Source organism: Channa argus, chromosome 1 (genome assembly GCF_033026475.1).
Source record: "Channa argus isolate prfri chromosome 1, Channa argus male v1.0, whole genome shotgun sequence".
In the NCBI taxonomy this organism is placed as follows: Eukaryota; Metazoa; Chordata; class Actinopteri; order Anabantiformes; family Channidae; genus Channa; species Channa argus.
Genome location: NC_090197.1, coordinates 5,925,189 through 5,937,589, shown reverse-complemented (window position 1 = coordinate 5,937,589; position 12,401 = coordinate 5,925,189). Strand labels below are relative to the sequence as shown.

At 39.9% G+C, this 12,401-nt stretch overlaps 1 protein-coding gene across 1 annotated transcript; it reads left to right on the top strand.

Moving 5' to 3' along the window:
* The first annotated feature begins 676 nt into the window (after positions 1-676).
* On the top strand, positions 677-9,501 carry LOC137140098 (C-type lectin domain family 17, member A-like). The gene is made up of 6 exons (XM_067528242.1): positions 677-903; positions 2,614-2,730; positions 3,482-3,817; positions 3,927-4,099; positions 5,179-5,294; positions 8,086-9,501. The coding sequence occupies exons 1-6, from the start codon at positions 795-797 to the stop codon at positions 8,246-8,248; spliced, it is 1,014 nt and encodes a 337-aa protein (XP_067384343.1). The 5' UTR covers positions 677-794; the 3' UTR covers positions 8,249-9,501.
* Positions 9,502-12,401: the final 2,900 nt, after the last annotated feature.

The following is a 12,401-nucleotide window of genomic DNA, read 5'->3' as shown; positions in this document are numbered from 1 at the left end:
GTCATCATTCTTGTTCCTTATTAGATTATCTGTCAATGTCAGTTGTGAAGCAATAAAACCCTTATATTGCACCTTCTTGTAGATCTTGTGACCCCAGGACCCTCTATCTACTACATTGCTTTGGGCCTTGTAACAACAAAGTGCCTACTGTGATCTTAGGCCGTCCTCTATCTTCTTTGAGAAACGTGTTCTGTGGAATTGATATGTGATCAACATTTGCATGGTGATCTTTTACCCTCAGGAGGGCGACACAGAGCCACAAAAGCCACCAGCAAGTTGCATAATAAGTTTTTTCCCTTCAAATGCAATCAGAATGTTAAATGCTTGTTTTCTACAGAATATAATGGATGTGTGTTCCTTAAAGGTCACGTGAAAACTGAGCATTAGTGCAACTTTGCTAATTGTCTGAAAACAAGCCAACACTATTACCACTTTTTTTCACATGTCTGGACATTAAGTGAATAATTTAGTATTTTATGAGTCAGGCTTCACTGACTTTTTAGTGTGTGTCTAACATTGTGTGTAGTTTTTTGTTTTGTTTTGTTTTGGGTTTTTTGCAGTTCTTATAAACCTTTGCAGAACCTGTGCATTTCCAGGGCTTTTATTTTGAAACTGGTCTCTTACTTACTCTGTGGTACTTGACCCCAGTCCAGGGGCCACTTTATAAATGGCTGAAAAGGGGGAGGAGAGCATCACTTCAGTGCTGCACTGGAAGTTTGTTTTCCACTTTAACTCGTCACTGAAACTTTCCAGACTTGTCATTTCGGCTTTGTTTTTCTTCTTCTGCCACTGACATGTCGACCCCCGGGAGCCCCCCGACCAGCGAGGGCATGTACTCCAAACTGATAGACGATGAGGGCACACGTGACGTGTCTGGCCACAGGCCAGATGTGGCCCAGAGAGGTAAGGACTCACCCCAGTTAGGGTCTTCACAGAGAAACCAAAAAAACACTTGCTGGTTTTCTCTCAGTCTCTTTCTATGTTTTAGCAAATATTCTTTTTTTGTCCAGCTAATCTTTGTTATTCTAATGCACTAAGACACAAAACCACTCTTACAAATCACTTCACACTGTTCAGGCTACGTTATGACAGTGTTTGTTCTGTGCTCCTGTTTTCATGGTTTGGGTTTTGACACCACTTTCATCATAATGTAGAATAAATATTAGGGATGCAATTCATATTTTTAATGTATTTTTTATGATAATATTTATTAGGGCTGCAAATGTAAATTGCAGTATTTTCAACAATTACTGTAATTTGTAATTTCTGTACTGTAATTTCATCAACTCATGTGCAAATGTTTTTTTTTTTAAATCATTCAGCTGTTTGTGTTCTCCCGGTTCACGTACCAGATGCTCGTAAAAGATTTAAAAAATAAGGCTTACAAAGCTTGTACAACAATTAAAAAAACACATTGGTGCAACTGTGGCGCAGCAGATAAGGTGGTCGTCCACCGTCCTGAAGCTAATACAGCTATGAAGCTACTGCTTATCTTAGCACAAACATCAAAGTAACAAAACCCTGCAAATGAACTTATGGAATAAGATTGGTATGAGGTTATGAGGCATTTTTAATCCCAATCATCAATATCAGTATTGATGATAAAAATCCAGTATTAGTTGGGCTGAATGTTGGGGAGAGTCAGGCTGATTCCTCCTGTTTCAAGTCTTTCTGCTAAAAACAAGTGGATTTTGCAACCTCCTCCCTCACAACATGTTAGTTTAGTCCTTCTTTTCTGTCTCTATGCACCAACTTGAGCACGGGGGTGATTAACACACATACAAACTTAAATACACTTATGCACACACACACCACAAACAGTGCACAAATATGGGTGAAAGGTTTTGCCAGTGTGTCATTTTAGATTTCATTGCAACATTAAAAAAAAAAAAACGTGTTGACTTGACACATCCAAACAGAAGAAAGCAAGTGAGGTCTTGTAATGTAATTGCACATATTTTTTATTTTTCAGAAAGTACGTGCTGATTTTAGTTGTTTTTTTTTATCGTGTAACTCAGCAGTTTCAGTTCCTCTGCAGCATTAATCACATATTAATCATATGGGACTTTTCCCAGGTGGCAAATTTCTGTGAACTGTAATTTGGTCTTTAGCTAAATCTGGGGCTGTGGATACATATTGTCAATTGTTTTTACTGCCAATTGGGGATCATTTTACAGCTAAACATTTGGTCTATGATATTTCAGAAAACTGAAAAATGTTTAAACATGAAAAGTGACACCTTCACACGATTTATTTATTTATTTATTTGTACAATCAACAGGTAAAAAAAAACCACTTGGCTGACAATAAAGAGAAAAAAAGCAAAAACTATGAAAATTCAACAATCAAAATATTTGGCGAGAATCTAATTGACTAAGGTTGAATAGTACAGGAGGATACTATTAAATGTTGTTACTTTGCCTAGTTGGTTACGTATTGTAACCCCAGATTCTATGAGTATCAGCCTACTCATGTGACATGAGGCCATTACTGGCCAACTGTTGTGAATGAATGAACAGGACTGACTCACAGCACTACTGCATTTTTATTTTTACACCTGTGTGATAAAGTACATTGATTTGTCAGAAATGACCAAAATCTTTCTTTCTTCAGCTCATGCTTTCCTCCCAGTCCGACTGAGTGGACCCGGGCCTTACCGACTCGCCACCGTCTGCCTGGCTGTGCTCTGCGCCGTCCTGCTGATCTCCATCATAGCCGTGGCTGCACGCGGTGAGTAGAGAATAAGGAAGTGAAACATTTATGCTGCTTGGTGGCAGCAATGTCTCAAAGAAGAAAAAGTCACCACAAATGCTCAGAATTGCCTCAATGTTACGAGAAAGCAGAACTCTAACATCATCTGCTCCAGCAGTCACATTGTAATGAAGGCTCTGCTAGACTGGTTTATTTCAAACTGCTGAACAAAGTTAAAACTACCATTATGGTGTAGAAAATACAGTAACTACACAAAATGTCCTTTTAAAAATACCGTAAGAAAATATTGAAAATATTGGTACATGAAATGCTGCTAAAGTCAAAGTGTTTACTACTGTAAAAGCGTAATCACTTCATCTGGAGCAAACACAATGACCCTGTGCAAAGAAATACACCAAAATAATATTAATAAGCTGAGTGAACAGTTTCAGCAGATCCTTTTTCAGAAAAAAAGGATCTAGTGGTTTGAGTCAGAATCCTGAAAAGCTGCTTCTGCTTTTACCGTGAAAAAGTTATTTTCTATGTAAATAGGGGATTTTTTACACTAGAAAAAGAATTTCCTTTTAAGAGAACATCAACAACAGCTGTCTGTGTTATTTGGAGCGTTTTAGTTTTTCATATTGTCTATTTCCATGAGTTTAGGAAGTCTCAGCATGTGGAGCTCTCATGGCCAACAGAGCTGCACATGTACAACAAAACAAACAAAAGTCCATCGTCCCATATTTCAGTCCCTGCCGATGATTTGGCTCTATGTGAATATGCTCCACAGATAAGACCAAGCCTCAATCGGGTGGCGAAGCGACTTTAGAGGCGCAGAAGCAGACGCTTGACGCAAACATGACGGCTCTGACCGCCACCATCCATAAACTGCAGCAGGAGAAAGCGACTTTAGAGGCGCAGAAGCAGACGCTGGAAGCAAACGTGACGGCTCAGACCGGCACCATCCATAAACTGCAGCAGGAGAAAGCGACTTTAGAGGCGCAGAAGCAGACGCTGGAAGCAAACGTGACGGCTCAGACCGGCACCATCCTTAAACTGCGGCAGGAGAAAGCAAAGCTGCAGAAAGAGAAGGAGGAGCTGCTGGCCAAACTTGCTGCCACCAAAGGTACAGACAGACTAATTTGTATAGAGCTGTGTCCACATTATAATTTATTATTTTTGTAATAATAATAATTTCTCCAGTCTTTTGTTTGTGTGTTTCTGTCATTTATCAGCCCCTGAGGTGATCAAACCGACACCGGCCCCTATCACCTGCCCCTTAGGCTGGAATCTCTTCAGCAACAGCTGTTACTTCATTTCCACAGTCTCGAACAACTGGCCAGAGAGCCAGAATTTCTGCCAGACACAAGGAGCTCACCTGGCTATAATCCACACGGCCGAGGAGCAGGTAAAGTACGAGCAACTGCATGACTGAGGACTGATAGAACAGCTTCAACTCAACAGTGTTAGTGGGCTTCATTGCATGAACGGGCTGATCCAGGTCCTTCCACAGGCCTTACCCTGTGAAACTGCATAGCTCCATCAATGATGCCAAGTCTCCCTGGTCCAGAGGCAGCAAAACAGGCTTAAATCACAATACTGCCACCAACAGCCTTCTGGCTTATCCACATGGACTTGAGAAAACAAGACAATTCAATTTGTTCTTTTTGTTGAGTGTTGTTCAATGTTCTCCTGGTGGTGGACTCATGAACACTAGTTTCCTAGACTTTACCTTGGGGTCCCTGACCTGTTGTGTCCTCCTGAAATACTACACAGCTTGCTCTTGGTGTGATCTTTGAAGGTCAATCACTTACTGGGGGGGTAACCACGGTGTGACATGTTCTCCATTTGTCAGTCCCTCCAGGAAGTCGCGATGTCACGATCACCGCAACAGTTAACTGAATCAATCAGCCATGATTTTCGCAAGTTCTTACCATTTTAAAAAAGCAGAAACACATTGCAACATCACTGCAACTTCCTGGAGGGACCAATTTCTACACAATCTGTCCGATGGTGGACTGTTAGGGTCCAAATGTTACGTAACCCTTTTCAGCCTGGTGAGCCTCAACTTTTCTTCTAAGGTCTTCAGCAACCTTTCTTTGAGCTTTGACACACCTTTACAGAGTTGTGTCGATAGTTTGACCCTTCAGCTATCAACTATTGACCCAAGTTGTTAAAGTCATGAGGGTTTTTAGCTTCGTATGCCCAGGACTGTAGTGGTTTGTTATTTGTCTAAGAATATGGAAAGAAATACTGTTAACATGATTTCCTACAAAGACTGACTTAAAATGTGAAATGAGAGCATTAAGTTACTGAAGTTACTGGGACTCGGCCGGACCTGATGTTATACAGGTCACTGCACAGTGCTGCATTTGCTTATAGTAGGTTTTATGGTTGGTTTTAGTCTTTTCATGCCATTAGTTGACTCTCAGTCCAAATATACTAAAGCTAACAATCATTACATTTCCTTTATTCCCGTGTTCTCAGACGTTCGTGTGGAATCTTCTTCCCAGAGGTCACTGGAACGCTTACTGGTTTGGGATCACCGATGAACACACAGAGGACCAGTGGAAATGGGTGGATGGCACTCCGTTGGTCGGAGGGTAGGTTCACTTGCGTACGACTTAACTGCCTCAAAATCATTCGGTTACACAACATAACAAACGCGAACCATAAACGTAAGTGTCTAGTTCACTATGTAACGCAAAGAGACTGATTTGATATAAAAGGTTTAAAGAAGTTTAGCTAAGGCCTCCGAATATATAAAGGACAGGAATTCTGTCGGGATATTAACTGTCCTCCTGTGGCTCCAGACTGTCAATAATACACACACTCAAAGTACACATACTCACAGTGGATGACCTGTACCTCAGCTGAACACTGACCTCTCACACACCTACAGGCTGCAGCACAGTCTGTAGCTGCACAGTGGCAGTTGTTGGTCTTAGTCGGAAAACAGTGAGTTTGCCAATGAACAATTTCCAGTTTAACCCAGTACTTCCTGTTCAACAGGAGAGTTTTTCCACGTAGCAGGATTTTGCAAAAGGCAAGGAACCGGAATAGTAACAAAATTTCCTTTATTCTTTTTATATATATATATATATATATATATATATATATATATATATATATATATATATATATATATAGATAGATAGATATAGATAGATATAGATAGATATAGATATAGATATCTATTTATATATAGATATCTATATATCTATAGATAAATAGATAGATAGATCGATAGACAGATAAACAGATAGACAGATAGATAGATAGATAGATAGGGTACCTGGATACTTTCGAAAAGTCTGCATGGCCCTTATTTGTAGCCACACAAGCAGCACAATGGATTAAATGGATTGTTAATAAACTTGGGACAGACTTTCATGTTCTGTTTCAGAGTATTTTTGCAGTTCAGCAAAACCACAATCTGTCTCTAACCTTAACCAAAGGACTTTGCTAACTCTGGACTTCTGTCTGTCCTGTGACTCACAGTCTTATGCTTTACATATGCATCATGTCCGTTACTGTTCATTCATTTAAAAAGAAACGTGTGCTGATTAAGTGTTTATGAAATGTGTTTGCGGCCGCAGAAGAATAAAGTTAATAGGAAATAGGATGCAGTTTAAGATCAGCACTATATCACTTGTGTTTGTTAGTATTTAGCCTCACATTTTTAATCTCACAGAGCTGCAAATGGCTTTGACTTGTCACTTTGTAACGTGTTAAATTGCTTTAACATAATGAGGCAGCCATTAAAATTTTAAAACTTTAAAAACTGTCTTAAACATCCTGAATCCTCTGCCGGAGATTAGCCAATTAATTAGTCAATCAGTCTAGAGCAAGAGTTGTTACCAATTATTTAAAGGGCAACTCCACCAATTTTCAACTTGCTTTCTATAGTTTTAGTTTAGGGTGTAAATGTACATTCACGCTTTTAAACTTTTATCATTAGGAGTTCAGATGATGTCATCTGGGTGAGCTCTGGAAAAGCGGGTCAACGATGATTCCAAGCTCTATAACACAGGCAACGAGATTAAATGACCACAACTAAAGGTTCCTCCAAGTGATGTCAGCTGGAGGATTTTTTTCAGATATTCAGATATCAGAAAAAGAGAGATATGCTTTAATATAGGGATGTCAGAGGGATGTTACATGGCATTCATTTACATGTACTAACCGAACTAGAACCAAAATCAGTGAATGTGTCCTTTAAGTTTCTAACTGATAGTTAGACATGATACATGAATTCCTTTTATGGTCATACTGATTGTTGATTAATTAATTTTTTTAGGTGAACTTCAGTTATTTATATTATTTAAAAACACACTTGTGTTTTATATTTTGTCGTGATTTCCTCTCGTACATTTAGCTGTTTAAGTACACTGATAAATAATATAAATAACTGAAGTTCGCAGTAAATCCTGAAGTACACATGCTCAAAGACAACGAGTCGTCACTAAACAGTTAAAGGTTCTAAGGGGAGATAAGAACCACTGGGAGGCCGGGATCAGGTGGTCACTGCAAACAGCAGCTCTGACCAGTGTTATGTGACTGCTGTTAAACTACTGCAGGGCACTGCACTGCAGGTGACCCCGACCTCTGGCCTCCCACCAAAAACAAACGGCTAACAGGGCATTGCTGAAAAGTCAGATTTTCTCTTTTAGTTCTGTAAATTCGTGCTCATCTTCCAGATTGTCTTTGTTTTGAATCAGGAAGTTCTGTCTTGAATGTGCTGCACATTTTTGACAATTTTCTTTTGAGTATAAAGGAATGTTCTGCGTAACATTCAACACCCTCTGTCCTGAGACCCTTGAATCTAAAAAGGAAAAACTTTGCATGCAGTATTTGTCATGTACAAACAAAGTGGCACAGTAGAGTTATATGATGATACAATATAAGTTTGTCAAGAATATGATGATATGACAAGACAAAAGGGAACTGAAAGGAGCACAAATCGTGGCAAATTTCAACAGCTCACAGTACTAATTCTAGTGACATTTGTCCAATCTTTCCTATCAGTCATATGCCAGTTTGACAGAATCATCTGATTTCTCTTCCTCATTTTGAAGATATGCATTGATGACTATCTTTACTTTTTTCAGTTTTACTCATTACTTCCCCACAGAGATTGTTGTTTTTTATTTTGCCATCATGTGGTTCTGACTTTCCAGCAACACACAGATGTTATGGAGCATATTGCAATATCCAACCATTAACCACTCTTCAATTTTGGAACCTCTGCATCTTCTGTGTTTGTCTACAGGCTGCTTTTGTGCACAGATGCAGGATATGTTGAGATTTGTTCCTGTAACTTTGGGGCTGCACTATAGACCATTGTTTTGATGTACAGAGTATGTGCTTTAAATACTCTCTCTCTTCCTGTAGTTTTTGGGAGGTCGGCGAGCCCAACAATCACATCGACGAGGACTGCGGCTACATTGTGAAAACACTTGTATTGGAGCGAGTGCCGATTCGAAGCTGGTATGACGCCCCCTGCTCAATGTACCGGCCATTTATCTGCGAGAAAGAGATGAGCACCACGCAGTGATTGTCACCAACGCTCTGAAATCCTCAGGACAAAGGGAAGATGTTTAACCAGCCTGTCGTTGCATGAACAGCAGTTTTTCTGCTTGAAACATAAGGTTGAAAAGGCTGAAATTTCAATACCTCCATATCTCCAATGTAAATTCATATGTTCACACAGTTGGTCCCACCCGATCCCGTTCTCCTTTAGGGTAAAAAAAATATTCCTCTGTTGATCATATGTAACACCAAAACTCCAAGTGAATAGTTAAATTAATTTCACACAAACACCCCAATGACAGCTTCTCCCATACGAGCTGCTCACCTGACCCACCTGAGCAACCTGGGGTTCGGTGGGTTTTAACACAAACGCTATATCTAACCCATTAACACCCAGTCCAACTGTGGTTGTACAGCGGTGTGTCTTACTAAAATACCTTCCATCACCACCAATCTTTAGCTTCAATAAGCCAAAAACCTAATCTCATATTATAAATGCTGCTAGTAAACTGAAAAAAAAAAAAAATGACAACCTGCTGTATACGGTATAGTTTTGCTGTGAAGGAGAGTGAACTGCAAACACCTGCACAGTATTTAATCCTTTAAAAAAGTGCAGTTTCCACTTGAGAGTTGCGCAGCAGAGTGTGACGCTCGACTTTTTAGTAGGTTTTTTAAAAATGCAGAATGTGTAAGAGATGACCTGTTCCTTGGTCCTGGGAGAAGGTTCCTGCTGTGAAAACAGGCCTAATATGACTCATTTGGCCCAATAACTATTCTTGTGCAAGAGCATCTCTACTCATTTTATGTCAAACAAATACACCAACAATACAACTGTTTGTAAAAAACCTACACCAGCCTAAACTGTTAAAACAGTACAGTCCTATTTTAATAACTTTGCATAGAAACTGATGCAATACTTGCAAAAGCGTTTGCAGCACTAAACCTTTACATAATCCAGATCGAATTGTTGATTTTTCTTTCCTTTGCTTGTGTTTATGTATTTGCACATCTTTGCACGTTACTTTTTACTTATCTTACGATCACCTGAAACTACAAAATGAAGACCTGAATCAAACGCATTTCTAATCATCATGTAGCAAATACAGAAGGATGTGACCCAATCTGTGTATATGCGTGACATTATTTCACAATCACAAAATGACTCATCTTTTTCTCAGTATTATTGTCATTGAATTAGGTTTTGAGGCAGAAAATATTTTACATTAGCTTATAATGGGATTTTTTTGTCATTTTAATTAAACATGTTTTTCACTTTAATTTCGTCCAGTTGAAATTTTATGTACTATAAAGTAATTATTCTAATGAGGAAATTAAATGAGTTTGCATTTGTGATTTAACGTCAAATCTCCACCTGACCTGCCACTTCTTTGTCTTGGAGCTGAAAGACCTACGTTCAGTCTTCCATGTCACGTCTTGGAAAGTCAGCATCCCTGAATGAAGAAGCAAGACCACAGAGTTATGTTGAGTGCATGGTTCATACTCCTGCTTTCCTCCTGAGCTTGTTACCAGGAGGGAGTTATCAGGAAGTCAGCTAGCTCTCATCTGTCACACTTCATTAGACTGGATTACAGGCTGAGACTTAATGAGAGAGAGAGAGAGAGAGAGAGAGAGGACAACACCAGGATCTTTAATAACTCGATGAAATACTGTCCCAGCAACAAATCCAACAGTGAACCAAAGACCACAGACGAGAGGTTTGAGTTTTTAGAAGGTTGAACCTTTAGAGGCAGAAAATGTCGGGACAGGAATCAGTGACAGTGACCCGGAAAAACCAGCAGCTTTGAAAAACAGTCCCTGAACCTGTTCTCTGCTGGTTTGTCCACTTGTAGCCTGTGCCTCAGGTGGTTAAAGCAGGTCATCCACGAAACTGCAGGGTTGATAGTTCAGTCCACGTCTCTTTTGGTCGCTCAGATCAAAGTCTGGGGTCTGTCGTTCTGGTGTGCAAAGCTCGTTATTCATTGTGCTCCAATCATTTACCTATGTAGTGACTTTAATGTCAATTTAGTCTCCTGGTTGCTTCCTTGCTTTGCCTCTTTAATGTGTTTCTATGTATTAAAAATTCATGTTTTCACACCATAATAAACTCACAGATCCACACACAGTTCAATGGTTAGTTTCTCTAAGTCAAAAGATAATTTGGTGTTTTAATCTGCAGCACAGCACGGAAACACAAACAACGAATTTCCATTTAAATATATGCTCAAAGGGAAAACTCCAGACTAACATCCTATGTAAGGGGAAGATCCTGGGGTGGACCCAGAACATGCTAAAGATCTGGTCTGGGAATACATCAGGAGCCCACTGAAGGGGCTGGTAAATGTCTGGACTAATGCTACTGCCATGGCAACCCAACCCAATTAATCAGAAGATTATGATGAAGATTATAGATGACGGGTAGGTGGACGGACCCCTCATGGTCATTATGAACCAAAAGAAATGTAGGCCCGTGATACTTGTACTAACAAAAACTGAAAAATAATTTGACATGTTTTTACATTTCTCCTAAGTAGATTACAGTAGCATCTTTTCGGATGTGCATGTGTTTTTGCACTCAAACAAAAAGGGGAACTCGCTAAACATAAAGTAAAACCTTTACAAGAGTCCATAAAAAGTAGACGCATTAACTTCTGTGTATATAAAAGTGAAACATGAGCTGCAGTGAAGAATTCGATATCTCGCTTAAACACTGAACACATGCTTCATCATAGACTCTGTGGGGCTTTAAATCTGTGTGTTTGACCTAATGTGTGAACCACGCGACCAGTTATGACTGCATGGCTGTGTCGCTAGTCCTGAGCCAAAACCTGTTGCATCAGTTACTGACAATGGTCCCAGTCCTAATCTAAATGTCCCTGTTGGAGTCCATCAAACTCCACTGATGCTCTCAGCGTACGACCCATGATGCATGCGGGCAAAGAGTGGATCAGCACAATATGCAACCAGTGATGACGAGACTTGAGCTAGAGCTGCAGTACAGTAACAAGGCCTGTGCACAGAGGTAGTGTGGCAGTGCCAGAACCAGCCAACCGTCAACAGGAAACTATTATCCAATGCTCATTGCATGGTACCAACTCACCGTTGGCACCACTTGGCTTTAAATTTCCCCATCAGACAAGTGTTCTGTAAATGTCATCAGACTCATGTCCTCTAAAGCTGCTGGAATACAGGTGATTTCTAAACACACATTAGGAGCAGAATTCATTTTTATATCTGCCAACATGTTGCAGAAAGTACTGTTAAGGCTGTATTTGCACTGCATGCATGCACCATTTTCTACTCTGCACGAAGACTCAGACTCACTCTGCGAGCATTTCAATTTCGCTATTTATCTTTGGGATTTCCATTTAATTCCGTAAGAAGAAATCCAACATTTCAAGTCTGAATTGGCTTCTTCGTTTATCAAATGTAGTTTTTATAATCAAACAAAATTGATAATTTTTACTTGAAAATGTTGATCATGCGTTAACGCAAACTGACATGTCTTGAGGTCTAAACCTTTTAAAAGTATCTATACTGCTCTTAGATTTATTTATTTTTTAAAAAGGCATGATGTTCAGAGTTCTTAGGGGTCAGGGGAACCATAGATCCCACATTTATTCATCTGGCCGATGCTTTAATCCAAAACTGTGAGGATTAGTCAAATAATGAGGACTGAAAGATGGTCAGACACAAATCGCTCAGTGCATAAAAGGTTTAATGGGGATAAAGTTGACCAACGGGCAACAGGATGAATGTGGCGAGAGCTTGCAGGGATTCCTCCGGCTCACTAGATAGCGCCGTAGCCCTGATCTACAGGAGAGATAAAGGGTGAGTTTCCAAATGGATTTACAGGTAAGTAGTTTAATGAAGATATGAGGCTTACAAAGTATCGCAGGTCTGGGCCTGGAAGGTGTGTGTGGCTCTCAGGTAGCAGGGGAGGAGAATGGTTGGTGCATGACTTCCCTCCATGTGGGCGGTGTCCATGTGGCTTGTCAAAAAAAGGAAGAGTGACAGCGAGAAAGACAGCAGGACAACCAATAATAGTGGGTGGAGAAGAGCTGGGATGAGTCAGTGGGAACAAGTTCAGGTCACAGAATCCAAATTTAATAACAGTGTCCAAAATTCCAGAATTAGTCCAAAACATCCAGAGTGATTCAGAATAGCAATCCAATGACCCA